Source organism: Salvelinus alpinus, chromosome 3 (genome assembly GCF_045679555.1).
Source record: "Salvelinus alpinus chromosome 3, SLU_Salpinus.1, whole genome shotgun sequence".
Taxonomy (NCBI): Eukaryota; Metazoa; Chordata; class Actinopteri; order Salmoniformes; family Salmonidae; genus Salvelinus; species Salvelinus alpinus.
This window is the reverse complement of record NC_092088.1, coordinates 9,423,848-9,440,342: the sequence shown is the minus strand read 5'-3', so window position 1 is coordinate 9,440,342 and position 16,495 is coordinate 9,423,848. Positions and strand designations below refer to the sequence as shown.

At 41.4% G+C, this 16,495-nt stretch overlaps 1 protein-coding gene across 3 annotated transcripts in view; it reads right to left on the bottom strand.

Annotated features, from left to right (window-relative positions):
* Nucleotides 1-15,657, bottom strand: part of LOC139569999 (RPE-retinal G protein-coupled receptor-like) — a 32,660-nt gene extending 17,003 nt beyond the window's left edge. Inside the window, exons 1-6 of one of the 3 annotated variants that reach the window (XM_071391419.1) lie at nucleotides 15,488-15,657; nucleotides 14,651-14,810; nucleotides 13,029-13,150; nucleotides 12,492-12,645; nucleotides 11,649-11,766; nucleotides 11,004-11,117 (exon numbers count right to left, since the gene is read on the bottom strand). In XM_071391419.1, the coding sequence (XP_071247520.1) occupies nucleotides 11,004-11,117; nucleotides 11,649-11,766; nucleotides 12,492-12,645; nucleotides 13,029-13,150; nucleotides 14,651-14,751 (609 nt within the window). In that variant the 5' untranslated portion in view covers nucleotides 14,752-14,810; nucleotides 15,488-15,657. Of the gene's footprint in view, nucleotides 1-11,003; nucleotides 11,118-11,648; nucleotides 11,767-12,491; nucleotides 12,646-13,028; nucleotides 13,151-14,650; nucleotides 14,811-15,033; nucleotides 15,198-15,257 lie in introns of those variants that run through there. The other 2 variants (XM_071391418.1, XM_071391420.1) reach the window with 2 other exon arrangements.
* Nucleotides 15,658-16,495: the final 838 nt, after the last annotated feature.

Genomic DNA, 16,495 nt, shown 5'->3' with positions numbered 1-16,495 from the left:
TGCATTTTCCAATAATTTTATGGAAAATGTGTTGCTCGAAGCTGTGAATGTGTTATTTCTTTACTGGAAGCTACTTGCCAGTAAGTTATTGTAAAAGTAACAATAACTTACTGGCTAAATGTTGCTAATAACCTACAGGACATTCGCTGCCTCTTACAATCTTGCCAGTGACCTATAAAACACTTGGTGCCACTAGCAATGGTGCCAGTAACCTACAGAACACTTGGTGCCACTAGCAATGGTGCCAGTAACCTACAGGACACTTGGTGCCACTAGCAATGGTGCCAGTAACCTACAGGACACTTGGTGCCACTAGCAATGGTGCCAGTAACCTATAGAACACTTGGTGCCACTAGCAATGGTGCCAGTAACCTACAGGACACTTGGTGCCACTAGCAATGGTGCCAGTAACCTACAGGACACTTGGTGCCACTAGCAATGGTGCCAGTAACCTATAGAACACGTGGTGCCACTAGCAATGGTGCCAGTAACATACTGTGCCTTCACTGACTCTTCTGTTGACATCACTTGCTGATTGGCAGCATATTGTAACAGACTCAGCCTATCAGAAGATTGCAGGCGTGGCTTATTCGAGGTGTGGCTTTCAGCTAGCTCTTGTTGGTCTCCTATAAGAGGGAATGTCATCCCAGTTAATCTGGTCTGTTCATAAACACCAAGCTTGTAATTATATATCATTTTTTAACATGTGGGATGCATTGTTGAGCGTTACATCCCAAAGGGGTTAAAGAAGAATGATAGAAAGTGTAAGCAGAGTGAGTTGAAGACAGGTGGAGAAATGGAAGTGAATGAGGGCGAAGAATCCGAGGTGGTAGGTGTGGTGAAGTTCTCGGAGCCCGAGGGTCAGGATAAAGATGAGTCTGTGACAGTAGGAGTAAAGTTTTGGGATAAAGTGGACCCTTGCCATTTGAGGTTTCAGGGTGGGTGAAAAGAGAGTTGGGTGCTGTGGAATCGGTGAGGGTAACCAGAAGTGGTCTTGTGATAATTGTTTGTGTTTCTGCTGGTCAGAGGGAGCAGGCACTCAGTGTTAAACGAATGGGGGCAAGAGATGTGAATCGTTTTGCTCTCAAGAAAAGGGCGTCATTGAAAGGAGTGATTACTGGGGTAGCGGTAAATGTGAAGCTGACCAACTGAAGGGGAAGATTCCCGGTGTTTGTGATGCTCGTCGTTTGATGCGACGCAGACTGGGTGGCTTGAGTGGAGAAACAGAAGAGTCATTGTCTGTTCTTTTGAGCTTTGATGTTGAGTCTTTGCCTGAAAAAGTGATGTTAGGATATATAAGTTAACCTGTACGAGCTCTTGTGCCGATTACATTACGTTGTTACAGGTGTCAAGCTTATGGACATGTGGCAGCAGTGTGTAGGAGGGAGGTTCCTACTGTAGGTGTGAGAAGGGTGCAGAAGGGCATGAGACAAAGGAATGTGTAGCATTGGGGAAAGTAGTGGAATGTGTCAATTGTAGAGGTGCCCATGGGGCAGGGGATCAGAAATGTCGGGTGCGAGAAAGGCAGTTTGAGATTTCCAGGGTTAGAGTAGTGAAGAAAGTAGAGGAAGATGGGTCAAGGGGGAGGGATACTGAAAGGAGTGGTGTGACTAGTAGATCTATACCAGTACAGAGGGAGGGATACTGAGAGGAGTGGTGTGACTAGTAGATCTGTACCAGTACAGAGGGAGGGATACTGAGAGGAGTGGTGTGACTAGTAGATCTGTACCAGTACAGAGGGAGGGATACTGAGAGGAGTGGTGTGACTAGTAGATCTATACCAGTACAGAGGGAGAGATACTGAGAGGAGTGGTGCGACTAGTAGACCTATACCAGTACAGAGGGAGGGATACTGAGAGGAGTGGTGTGAGTAGATCTGATATACGAGTGATATATGTTTCAGTAAGATTGGATTTTTGGCATTTATACCAATGGTTATCAGCTGTACTGCAGGGATGAAACATAAATCTCAGAAAATGGAGGTTGTGGTGGGAGATGCTGAGATGTATTTGGGTGTGCGAGACTTGACATCAGAAGAGTTATAGGATGCATTAAGTGGTGGTATCCCATCCTTTCAGGCTGTTGGCCTGAGGTAGGACTAAATAGATTTAAATAGTGAAGTATTCTTTTTTATTTTTTTTGTGAGTGTAGTGTTAGATGGTAGGGTATTTATTTATTATTATAATTGTGTATTTTTTAAAGCAAACTATAAGGGAGTTATACTCCAGTCTAGTAGGTGGTGGTAATGCAACATTTCTTGGATGCCAACCGCCGTTAAAGTTCAGCGAAGAAGAGGCCTGTAGTCTGCCAGTTACTCAGCGTTGTTAAAGGCCAGACATAAACTCAGCAAAAAAAGAAACGTCCCTTTTTCAGGACCCTGTCTTTCAAAGATAATTCGTAAAAATCCAAATAACTTCACAGATCTTCATTGCAAAGGGTTTAAACAGTGTTTCCCATGCTTGTTCAGTGAACCATAAACAATTAATGAACATGCACCTGTGGAACGGTCGTTAAGACACTAACAGCTTACAGACGGTAGGCAATTAAGGTCACAGTTATGAAAACTTAGGACACTAAAGAGGCCTTTCTACTGACTCTGAAAAACACCAAAAGAAAGATGCCCAGGGACCCTGCTCATCTGTGTGAACATGCCTTAGGCATGCTGCAAGGAGGCATGAGGACTGCAGATGTGGCCAGGGCAATAAATTGCAATGTCCGTACTGTGAGATGCCTAAGACAGCGCTACAGGGAGACAGGACGGACAGCTGATCGTCCTCGCAGTGGCAGACCACATGTAACAACACCTGCACAGGATCGGTACATCCGAACATTATACCTGCGGGACAGGTACAGGATGGCAACAACAACTGCCTGAGTTACACCAGGAACGCACAATCCCTCCATCAGTGATCAGACTGTCTGCAATAGGCTGAGAGAGGCTGGACTGAGGGCTTGTAGGCCTGTTGTAAGGCAGGTCCTCACCAGATATCACCGGCAACAACGTCGCCTATGGGTACAAACCCACCGTTGCTGGACCAGACAGGACTGGCAAAAAGTGCTCTCCACTGACGAGTGGCAATTTTGTCTCACCAAAGGTGATGGTCGGATTCGCGTTTATCGTCGAAAGAATGAGCGTTACACCGAGGCCTGTACTCTGGAGCGGGATCGATTTGGAGGTGGAGGGTCCGTCATGGTCTGGTGCGGTGTCACATCATCATCAGACTGAGCTTGTTGTTATTGCAGGCAATCTCAACGCTGTGCGTTACAGGGAAGACATCCTCCTCCCTCATGTGGTACCCTTCCTGTAGGCTCATCCTGACATGACCCTCCAACATGAAAATGCCACCAGCCATACTGCTCGTTCTGTGTGTGATTTCCTGCAAGACAAGAATATCAGTGTTCTGCCATGGCCAGCGAAGAGCCCGGATCTCAATCCCATTGAGCACGTCTGGGACCTGTTGGATCGGAGGGTGAGGCTAGGGCCATTCCCCCCAGAAATGTCCGGGAACTTGCAGGTACCTTGGTGGAAGAGAGGGGTAACATCTCACAGCAAGAACTGGCAAATCTGGTGCAATCCATGAGGAGGAGCTGCACTGCAGTACTTAATGCAGCTGGTGGCCACACCAGATACTGACTGTTACTTTTGATTTTGACCCTCTCTTTGTTCAGGGACACATTATTCCATTTCTGTTAGTCACATGTCTGTGGAACTTGTTCAGTTTATGTCTCAGTTGTTGAATCTTGTTATGTTCATACAAATATTTACAAATGTTAAGTTTGCTGAAAATAAACGCAGTTGACAGTGAGAGGACGTTTCCTTTTTTGCTGAGATTATATATCAATGTGATACCAAAGAACCATACAATATTCCATTTATTGCTAGTCATAATGTTATTGTAATACTTCAAATGTTAACGCATCCAACTGGTATTTACGATTTCACAACTGGTAAATTCCCACCTCCTACATGGTTACAAATGCAGCTGTATATTTAATATATTCGGTAGACAAATTTACTATTATACTAGATTATGCGCACATGTACCCTAAAAGGTACCGACCAGTACTATTTGAGTTCCTATGTGTACCTCGTGTGTACCTTGACCAGTGAAAAAACGCTATACTGTAACCATGCTCTCTTTTTTCTCTGTGTGTGTTTTTTTTCCTTCTTGGAAACAAATAAGCATTTTGTCGCTGAGACATTAATACAGTCCAGACTGAAAGGTTGCAAGTTCAAATCCCGAGAGCGTTTAATCCCACTTTGTGCTAGAGTCTATCAGCTCCATGCTAGTGGACACCTGCAAAGCCATTATTTTGCCAGTGTAAGATGAGGAACTGCATCAGAGCTGTCAAATCCACAAAACGTCTTCCGGCCTTATACCTGAAGCGGAAATTGCCATTGGCTGCACAGAATTGCATTAAGAGAGATACCATGTAGCCTTGTTTACAAGCTGGAACAGGAGATGTAATCTACACCTCAATTAGGCTGATAGAAATCCTCATAATTTTGTGGAATGATTTTCAATTTGAGTGTCATTATTTCAATATAGCCTACACGTTCTCGTTCTGAGTAGAAGTGGCGTGGCTTCCTGATGATGACCACATGAACTCCCCGATTCGACAGCTCTAATGCAGTTACGCCTCTGACACAGTCAAAACACCAGCTATGCGGGTGTCGGCTATCGCGTGTTGAATCTAGGCCTTAATGTCTAGTGTCCCTGAGCACTACTACTTTTTAGTTGCTGTCAGATAATCGCACACTTATTGACTTGATTCTGGGCAACTTTTAGCAACGTGCAAAAATGTATTCTTGACGGGACAAAAAGTACCTAAGTGCATTGCTATTGACAGTAAATAAACTACAAAACACTAATAGAGTATCCTATTACTGTAGAAATGTACCGTAAAATAAATGTACAATTTACCACAAAATAAACACTAATGGCTAACAGTGTAGTTTCATGTTATCACATGTTGAACCAAATGATTTCACATGTTTTTGGAACACTTCACATGTGGAAAACTTGTTTTTGGAACACTTCACATGTGATCACTTTTTCAAATGTGCAATTCCATGTGTTATTGCTGTTCAGCTAAAGGGATGACCCCACCTGGGATTTGAACTCAGAACCACTGGATTGGAAGTAGACTGATCATTCTGCTACGCCACAAAGTCAGCAGTGTTTCCTTAAACTTTCATTACCTATAAGACATCTCTGCACTTATCAAAAGAGCGTCATCTGCACTGCTATTATAGACATCAGTTAATCTGACTATTCTCTCATCATTGATTTCATTTACTTATTTCAGTCATTTGAGTGATTCTGTATATTATTTTAATGTTACCCCTGAATCACTATGATAAATATAATCGTTTTTAACAAAGCTGAGATTTACGTTGATGCCCAAAGTGTAGGAATACAGGTGAAATCAGTTACCGACAACAGACATTGTGGCGGAGCAGGAAGATTGGAATGCTGTGAACCAACAGGTTATTAGTTCAAATCCCAGGTAACAACATGTTGAACATGAATTACTCTATAAATACACACAATGTTGTCAAATATGTATGTTAAAAGCACTGTGTATCAGAATGACTCCTTTTGGTTTGCAGAAATCTCGTGTGAAAATTTGAATCCACATGCGAAAGGTTATGTGATCAAGAGCTGCATGTAGCCACGTCTGCACACGTTGTTCGTATCCTTTACTAGTTAGTGAGTTATTATCCCAGTTAAAAAATTATTTGTAGTCAGCAATAGGGGAGGGATTTTTTTCTAGACATCTTTGAAAACCAAGTCAGGTAAAGAGCTTTTTTATGTTTTAAAGGGGCAGTGTTGTATTTTGAGACAGGCTTGAATAAGCTAGGTAGCCAATAGGCAGAGGGAAGCATAATTTGTCTGATTCTCTGTAATAATGGTACGGGAATAATAATGCATTTTATTTTGTAAAGTGGTTTCTTGCATCAAACAACATAACACCATGTTCAGTCACCTCCATGTCTGAAGGACAAGTAGATAAACAGGTTAATGTAAAGCCCTGCATGTTTTTTTCCCCAAAAGTCTCATGGAATGTAGGCCTACATTGAACACCAAACTTTGGCTGCTACTGTAGGCTGAATACTAGGACAGCTATTTCCATGTCGAGCACACAGCCATGCAATCTCCATAGACAAACACTGGCAGTAGAATGGCCTTACTGAAGAGCTCAGTCACTTTGTGGCACCTTCATAGGACGCCACCTTTCCAACAAGTCAGTTTGTCAAATTTCTCCCCTCTAGAGTTTCCCCTGTCAACTGTAAATGCTGTTATTGTGAAGTGGAAAGGTCTAGGAGCAACAACAGCTCAGCCGTGAAGTGGTAGAACACACAAGCTCACAGAACAGGAAATGCTGAAGCGCGTAAAAATCGTCTGTCCTCGGTTGCAACACTCACTACTGAGTTCCAAACTGCCTCTGGAAGCAACATCAGCACAAGAACTGTTTGTCGGGAGCTTCATTAAAACGGTTTCCATGGCCAAGCAGCCGCACACAAGCCAAAGATCACCATGCGCAATGCCAAGCGTCAGCTGGAGTGGTGTAAAGCTCGCTACCATTGGACTCTGGAGTGATGAATCACGCTTCACCATCTGGCAGTCCGACGGAAGAATCTGAGCACGCTATCTGCCAGAATGCATAGTGCCAACTGTAAAGTTTGGTGGAGGAGGAATAATGGTCTTGGGCTGTTTTTCATGGTTCAGGCCCCTTAGTTCCAATGAAGGGAAATCTTAATGCTACAGCATACAATGACATTCTACACCCCTCCCAGCTAATGGTATCAAGTTCTACTGTAGCCAAATGTAGGGCACTATATAGTGAATAGCATGCCATGTCAGCAACAGGAAATTCCTGTTGTGCAGGAAATTTCCTGCAACATCCGGGTGATCAAATTAAGATCCTACATCTGTAGTTAGCATTGTGTACTGTACCAGGCAGTTACCGATTGTGTTTGAGTTCTTCGAAGCATGTTAATGTCAGTTCATGAACCCCTCAGACTTCATCCCAAATGACCCCCTAGTCCCTACCATAGGGCTCTGGTCAAAAGTAGTGCTCTACATAGGGAATAGGGGGCCATTTAGGGTATAATTTAGGGTGCCATTTCGGACACTTCCTTCACATTGTCTAGTTTGGCGTACCATCTCATCTGTTAAATAGATTATGCTGTAGCTAGTACTGAGCGAGTAGTCCTTTTTGAGGTCGGTTTCGGTTCGATTATTAAAAAAGCATCACGTTTTTCAGTTTCTATTTTTTTATTTTTAAATGTGCTATGCATTACGTGGGTTGAATGCTGTAACACAGAATAAAACAATTAATAGCAGTCACATTACTTTAAACCTCTTAAGGAACCACCCCTTTTTTTCAACAAATGTGTTATATTTGAAGCCTTAATTATTTCATTCCAAGTCAACATCTCATCTCTATAGAGTTACTAGAGTTACTGCCTATGCTGTTTGACAAAATCACTATTTTAGTATTTCTTCAAAGTAAATATGGCATACTTTTATTATGACTGCTGAATATCTAAGATCATGTATTTTCAGGCTCGCTAAACTTTCCATCCCTCGATCGGTGCATTCTCTCTTCTCTCAGCGGGGCGCGCAATGGATTATAGTCATTGTAGTTAATTACCAAATTTTCTGCGGTAAACTATGTACAATGTTGGCCTGTTGGAAATTACAACTCCCTACTACATCTCACAGTTCAGGATTGATCTAATTTATCTCTACATTTAAAAAAAAAAACTCCACATCGAGCTAAAAAAAAAAGGAGAAAAAGTTATTGATTTATCCAGATTTATCCAGAACTAGTTGGCATTCTGTCATTACCACCAACTCTGCTCTCACTAAAAATGATCTCAGAACTGTATTTTGCATACATTTCAGGAAATTACAAGAAGTTGCCCAATTTGTATAAAAATAAATGGTTGGTTACATCATTCTGTCAACCCTCCTAAAACATACTATAATGATGGTGTGTAGTAATCACTTTCTTAGAGTACAGTAACATCCAGGTCCTTTTGATTGGTCAACAGGGTTCTCTGAACCTGACAAGCTGTAACATCCAGGTCCTTTTGATTGGTCAACAGGGTTCTCTGAACCTGACAACCTGTAACATCCAGGTCCTTTTGATTGGTCAACAGGGTTCTCTGAACCTGACAACCTGTAACATCCAGGTCCTTTTGATTGGTCAACAGGGTTCTCTGAACCTGACAACCTGTAACATCCAGGTCCTTTTGATTGGTCAACAGGGTTCTCTGAACCTGACAACCTGTAACATCCAGGTGAGTTAAGAGGAAGCCGACTCCTCCCCCGGAGGAAGGCTGTTGTCTATTTGCAGTTTGCGTCTCAAATGACACTCTATTCCCCACTCTGTTGTAGTGCACTATATAGGGAATGGGTTGCCATTAGGTCTTGGTTCATAGTAGTGCACTATATAGGGAATAGGTTACCATTTGCAACACCCCTGCTGATTGGGTGAAGTGGCTCTGACAGGCCCTGGTGCTGTGCCACACAGGATTACTGTGACAGGCGGCTCTGACAGGCCCTGGTGCTGTGCCACACAGTGAAGTGGCTCTGACAGGCCCTGGTGCTGTGCCACACAGGATTACTGTGACAGGCCCTGGTGCTGTGCCACACAGGATTACTGTGACAGGCCCTGGTGCTGTGCCACACAGGATTACTGTGACAGGCCCTGGTGCTGTGCCACACAGTGAAGTGGCTCTGACAGGCCCTGGTGCTGTGCCACACAGGATTACTGTGACAGGCCCTGGTGCTGTGCCACACAGGATTACTGTGACAGGCCCTGGTGCTGTGCCACACAGTGAAGTGGCTCTGACAGGCCCTGGTGCTGTGCCACACAGTGAAGTGGCTCTTACAGGCCCTGGTGCTGTGCCACACAGGATTACTGTGACAGGCCCTGGTGCTGTGCCACACAGTGAAGTGGCTCTGACAGGCCCTGGTGCTGTGCCACACAGGATTACTGTGTCAGGACTTAGCTGCATTAGTTCACTCCACTCGTTAAAGGTTTATTTCAGGACTGGAGACTCCATGTTAAGCAGCTCAGACGACACAGTGACAGGCGCTGGCGCGTTACGCCACTGTTTTGATGTCTGCCACGCTTACCTCGCCTGGGACCAGAGCACATGATTGGGAGTAGAGACAAAACTGAGAAAGACAACATTGCAAACAACTGCAAAGGAGTAGATTAACTGTATTTTACGTTAAGGTTATGCATGCCAGCGTCTGCTACACAAAGATAGACGAAGTTAAAACGACACAACGTGACACAATGTGATAGTCTAAGATTACGGTTTGAACGTACAAATACGTTAAAAAATATATATATGCACTGTCAGACTGTCAATCCGTCTGCTAAATGGCATATTATATTATTATAATAGAACAAAAAACACATTCAATACACCAAACATTATTAGGTTAAATCTAGTTTACTCCAGACTATATGGGGATGTAATGTAATGTAAGACTACGTAACTTGGGGAGAATTGGTCATTCACAAACTTCCTCCGTGGGATTCAGTGTTGTGTGGTTTTCTCCACTTCCTTTAAAGGGATGATCCTGCTTCTTTTAGTTCTGCCTCCACACTAAGTATCTACACAGAATAGATCTGCCTCCACACTAAGTATCTTAGTGTAAGGAACCAAAAGTGACCCAATAAATCTTCTTGGTCACAACTATACAACAACCTCCATAGCATGAAATGTCTTGGCTGAAAGACACCTGGGTTCAGTTACTATATGAAATAATTTCCAATACTTTATCCTGGCTTGATTGAGCTTGCCTTAGCATAAAACTGTATACCCCACCCATCTGGCACTCCAGGCAGGCTAAAGTAAACGGTTAAAGTATTTTATAGATTTCAAATAGTATTTGAACCCAGGTGTGGTAGAGTATAGCTCTTTTTTGAAGACTCATCCTTTTACAGCTGTACAGTTACAGCGGCATGCTGAGAATCACACCATTTCCAGGTAAGGTCAGTGGAGTCAGATTGAAGAGCGGCTGCATGGCAGAATACCTTGCTGTGTTTATTACAGTGCTTGGAGGGATACATCAGGGAGACTTCTAGAAGTAAAGCTATTGGCTATTAAAAAAAAACTGTATTACATTAACATGACTTGAACCTTAAGTTTGGTCCACTTTTAAGTTGATCTCTGGTTGTATTACCTTCAAATCACTCAGCATGAACATGGCATTAAGAGCACTGTGGTATTTGTATTACAACGTAGGTCACTGAGTGTCCTTTGTCTAGTCAATCATGAGACATCATTCAATCTAATCACAGGTGCTTCTCCCCAAAGTCTATTTGAATGGAGAGTCAGCCACCATACCGCTATTGACAAGCTACATTGGACCCATGGTTTCCCAAGCCAGCTAAATAAACAATTAACATTAAGTTCACCACCTTGTACAAATACCATTCTTCCAATGTGAAACCTACTGCAATGAGAGTGCATGATGATGATGTTGTTTGGATATAGCCTGTACCATAGAATTAGAATGTGAGAATGGAACATTCTAATTCCATGGTCTGTACAGTAGTGTAACCATAGAATTAGAATGTCAGAATGGAACATTCTAATTCCATGGCCTGTACAGTAGTGTAACCATAGAATTAGAATGTCAGAATGGAAAACTTCCTTTATCTTCCTTTTAACTTCACAACGACCGGCTCAGTAAACTTCTGGCCAGTCAGGAACTGCCACACCCCTCCTCTGTAGAACTCGTTCCCAAAGGAATAGAGCCACGCGTTGAAAATAGGGTTCGTTTTCGCCAAAACAGGAAGCAACTAGGAAATTAATAAAGATGTTTTCTTGTTAAAAGATTTAAATAAAACAATCTCCATTCAAATTTCATTGAACTAAAGAATTATCAAGCACAGAGAGAAAGGAAGACAAAAAAAGACCAAAAAAATAGAATAAAAGGGAAAAAGGTAGAAGAAGAACTGCTCACCATTCTCAGCTTTGGAGAGACCAGTCTGGCGTTGCCAAAGCAGGCGTAGATACACATGATTTCGTAGGGTCCCCAGCAGAACAACAGAACCCTCAGTGGTAAACTGGTGTTCCACTGGAATACAAGGACAGTCAATCAATTTTATTGAATGGGACTTTTAAGGGTTAGTGCTATCTGGAATCTTTGGGATGTCCCTACCATAAACCCTAACCCCTACACTTACCCGTACTTTAATCCTGTTTAGACTTTTCTGGCTTTTAAGTCACACAATAACATATCAGCATCACATAATGTATAAAAGAGCAGAAGATAGTGACTGTTATGTACCCCCACACAGAACATAGTGACTGTTATGTACCCCCACACAGAACATAGTGACTGTTATGTACCCCCACACAGAACATAGTGACTGTTATGTACCCCCACACAGAACATAGTGACTGTTATGTACCCCCACACAGAACATAGTGACAATGGAAACAGGATGCACCTGAGCTCAACTTTGAGTCTCATAGCAAAGGGTCTGAATTCTTATGTAAATAAGGTATTTCTGTTAAGACAAAGATTAATGGTATTGTTAAAATGCGTTGTAATATGTTCAAAGAACATTCAAATGTTCAAACGGTAGAATGTTAGAGGGTTTACCCTGTGCTTGTGGATCTTCTTGAAGTATGCATGAATGGCGTCGTAGTTGGACTTCATGACATAAGCAGGGAAGATAAGGTAGAAGACAGTCAGGGCCCCCATATAGGTAATGTAGTCCCTGTTGAATGGAGATGAACACAGACGATGTAACGACATATACTGTATTATACTGTGCATCTTTATACATGGGGCATCCTCACTCGTCTAGGGTTCCTAATTCTGGTCATTTGCCAAAAATTCCCCGGTTTTCCAGGAATCCTAGCGGATTCCGCAGTTCCTGATTTATTCCCTCCTGATTCCGGGAATCCTTCAACTGAGATTTATGGAAAACCTGGGAATGTTGCAACCATAGTCAGCGGGAGACATTGCTAGACAGCTTTGTTTTTATTTGTCCAAAACGAATAATCCCAATCCATTAGAGGTTTTTGTCAGTGCTCGCTCTGTGTGTGAAACGCTGCATGTTTTCAACTGGGGTAAAGAGACTTCTTTTGTTGTAATCTGCTAGATTGTCTTAAATCTCAGTTTCTGTATTCCATTGTTTACATTTGACTAAACCAAACAGTGATGTCAACAGCTGGTTTAAACAGAAGGGTATTTGGGAGTCAATCTTTATAGACTTTGTAAAGTCTTGTAGGGTCTCTGGTTGAAACATCAACACGTGCAGAAGGTAACAGTGTGTGAGGAAGTTGTTGTTTTACAATGAAATTACCTTTAGGTCTGGGATTCCCTGCACCACAGATGAGAGAGAACATGAGGGTGTGTGCACATTTCATTTTCTGACTAAGTCGCTCTGGATAAGATTGTCTGCTAAATAACCTATATTTTAATATAAATGTAGCCTACTTGTCTCCTTTGGTGTAGTCTAGAGTGCAGCAGGTCCTCATGGGCTCAAAGTCATAAACTCCCCAACCAATCAGAGGGACGGCGGCCCAGAAGATAGCCAAACCCCAGGTTATGATAGAAATAGTCCAGGCCGTGCTCCAAAACAGCTTCTGATCTGGAACATAATAAAATTTAATAAGTTTATTGGAATTTAATAAGTTTATTGGAATTTGCAAGAGTATGTTTGTAGCTTTGTAGATGTATATAGTACATCAATAAATATTTTTTTAAATCAATAACATAGTAAATGACATGAACACATACTGGGAAAGGGGATACCTAGTCAGTTGTACAACTGAATGTATTCAACTGAAATGTATCTTCCACATTTAACCCAACCCCTCTGAATCAGAGAGGTGCGGGGGTCTGCCACAGGAACAGTGGGTTAACTGCCCTGCTCAGGGGCAGAACGACGTATTTTTACCTTGTCAGCTCGGTTACTGGCCCAACGCTCTAACCACTAGGCTACCTGCCGCCGTACAGTAGGATACTACTCACTGGTGACATATTGGTGATATCTGTCCCAAGCGATGGTAGCCAGGAAGCTGATAGAGGCCAGAACTGCTGTCATCCCCATGAAGGCGTGGTTGCTACATCCGTCTTGGCCCCAGGGCCAGTGACTAGGGTGGCAAGAGAGGAGCACATTTAGGCTGCGTTTACACAGGCAGCCCAATTCTGATATTTTCCCTGATTATTTGCAAAAGATCGATCTGATTGGTCAAAATAACTATTGACAAAATATCAGAATTGGGCTGCCTGTGTAAACATAGCCTTAGTGTTTCTATTCCCATCAGGCATAAACATGGTGACTCATATTGCTGCAAATTGTTATATCAAAATACACCTGCTTTGGGTTGTGGTTCTATACAGTTGAACTATGAAGTCAGGATCACATACATTAACAATTGTTCAACATTACAGTTATGGGCGATTCCTCACGTAACAAAAGAAGACCATTATTTTGGGGGATTTTTACATCATTTAATCCATAGAAGGTTCCTTTGGAGGTTGGATTGTTGACATATATTTGACATTTGTATCTTAGAGCATAATTGAGAAATAATTTATTGAATTTTGAATATTTGTGACATTTTGGCCTTACCCTTTCGTCCCTTAAGACTCCATATTGTTTCATCTGTAGATGCTGCATGCAAAGCAAAAAATCGGTGTCATATGAAACTTTGCTGCTTGTTCTTGTTCTGCTTGATTGTTAAAAAGTACATTAATTTGTCAATATTGAAAAATATAAATCTATTTTTGATTTGCCACATTTTGTTTTATATATATTTGTTTGTGTAATATACTCTACAGGCATATCAAAGTCCCAGAGTGGGATCCCTGATACTTTTAGAGTTAGGATCCAATTTGTAAGCATTACCAACAGAGTGAATGTGAAAATGGATTCAAAATTGTCACCCTCTACTGGTGATTTGCAGGATGTGAAATTATACAAATAAAAGGAGGGCTGTGATTGGTCACATTGCCTACTCTACCATTTTCTCTGTATAAAATGGGTCATAACTTTAAAACTAGCAGAGATCCCTCTGGAACTTGTATATGCCCGTAGAGTATACGATGTTCAACAATATGTTGAACAATTTGCCCTAACCCCCCCAACAAAAAAATAATAATTATAAAATATGTTATTTGATATCAAAATACTATCATATTACAAAGCAAGTGGCAAAGCTACATTTGACACCCATTTTTTATGTCTTAAAGGAGACCTGGGTAAGGCAAAAATGTCACAAATGTTCCAACTTTATTTAAAAAATGCAATTATGCTTTACAAATGTCAGAAACATGTCAACAATGCTTCCTCCAAAGGACCCTTATATGGATTACATTTCATGAAACGCAAAAACAATTGTCATTTTTTTCATGGTTTCGTGAGGAATCACCCTTTTGTGTAGTATAGCATATATCCATTATAGCTACTCAGATATACATGATAAATGTGCCTTACTTGAATGCCTCTCTAGAAAGGATGTCGGCACAAATCATTCTGTAAACCACTTTTAGATCAATGCATAAACGCATGTTTTGCAACAACTATTGTACACATAAATTAGGCAATCTCCACAGGCGTTAATGCAGTGTCAGAGGACAAGAATTCATACCTATGAAATAAGCTGGCGTAAGCAGCGATCAGGCCGGTTATATTGAGCATAATGTCAGCCACAGCCAGGTTAAACACAAGGAAATTACTGGGAGTTCGCATTTGCTTTACGCTAATATAGGCCAATATTGAAATGGCGTTGAGGAAGAATCCAAGAAGACCTAAAACAAACACATGAAAGAGAGAAATCATCAAGGGAAACAACTTGTGATAGATTCCATGGTATAAACAGACTAAATGGAGGTTTAACATTTCAGTTAAGTTACACGTATAGGATATGTCTGAAATTGTTGAATTTTAAGCACACATACTTTTATTTCACTTTCACATTTCAACCTTACAAAACCTAATCTTCCAATTATAGCACATATCACATTGACATACATGGATGATTTGAAGTTGCCAAATTGCTGTCATTGCTTGAAGAATCTTCAAAGCATTTCTCGGGCCAAATCCGTTTTGTTTTGTCCGACTTTAAAATCTTTAGGCCTATCCATTTAAGATCCCTTTAAAAGCCCACAGGGCTCCATCCTCTGGCAGCCGTTTCTCTAGTGCAAATAAATAACAACTTTAATTTCAACATATTTCGCATAAAATATTTCACTTACCCCCAACAAGAAGAGCTGAACCGAATGCAAACATGTCAAAATCGGAGAATCCCTCCGGTAATGTGTATGCTGCCATTTTTTAATGGCTACTATAATTGTCGGACACCGATAATTCCTCTACGTTAATTTTCACTTCTAAAAGTGCCAGAGGTTTCTAAGACTGAACTCCTTATAAAGTCTCTTTCACGTGAAAAGGCATGCAAGAACTTATCTCAAGAAAAAAAACTCACCAATCCCTACAAGAATATTCTAATTAGGGGTACAATAATAATAATAGAGTATGCTACACATTGGATAAGATCTATTTTCTTCTTTTTCCGAAAATATATTTTTCTTTGTGTTCATTGAAGTGGTTTCTGCGCAGCTAGTGCGCATGCGCAGCTCGCTGATCTATAAAACAACTGATAAGAAGCCCGCCTATCTCACATTATAGGCTACTACTGACCAGTGGTAGTCACTGAACTCTAAACCCACAGGTCATACTTTATCCTTAGTAGGCTAAACATTATATGGTACATGACAATGAAGGATATCTCTCATAGGGCTGCGCACAATTGGCCCAGCGTCGTCCTGGTTAGGGTTTGGCCGGTGTAGGCCGTCATTGTAAATAAGAATTTGTTCTTAACTGACTTGTCTAGTTAAATAAAGTTTAATAAAAAAATTAAATATATATATTTAGATAGGTAGGCCTACAGATGTAGGATCTTAGTTTGAGCCAGTTTGCTATGCCAGGAAAATGATCCAGCACCAACAGGAAACGTGAATTATCTTGTGGATTATAATTAATGGATATTTTTATGTAGGGGTTGATAAACATTTTTGATAGGGCTAATCAAGTCTGACATTTTAAAGTAGAAATTACAAACTTTAGAAGCCTTTTTAAACCTCGAATACCCTACAAGTTAGAATTTCCTGCTATGCAGGAACATTTTCACCAACAAAAGAGTGATCAAATTAAGAGCCTACATCTTTACCTGCTGCCTTCACCATCAATGACATCATAAACACAGACCTACAGTAACTTTAAGTGCTAGCTGGAAGCTGACAAAGCATGTTGAACGGACTGAGAGACCCTTGTCCAGTGCATTATTGGTTTCACCATTTTCACAACGCAACATGTTTACATTTAATAATCCTTCAGTCTGGCTAAACTTGGTGGGTGAAATCAAATCTGACTTCCATGAACGTAACTCTGTTAGCGATGTCCCCAAGTCACCCCAACCTGTACACAGGATATT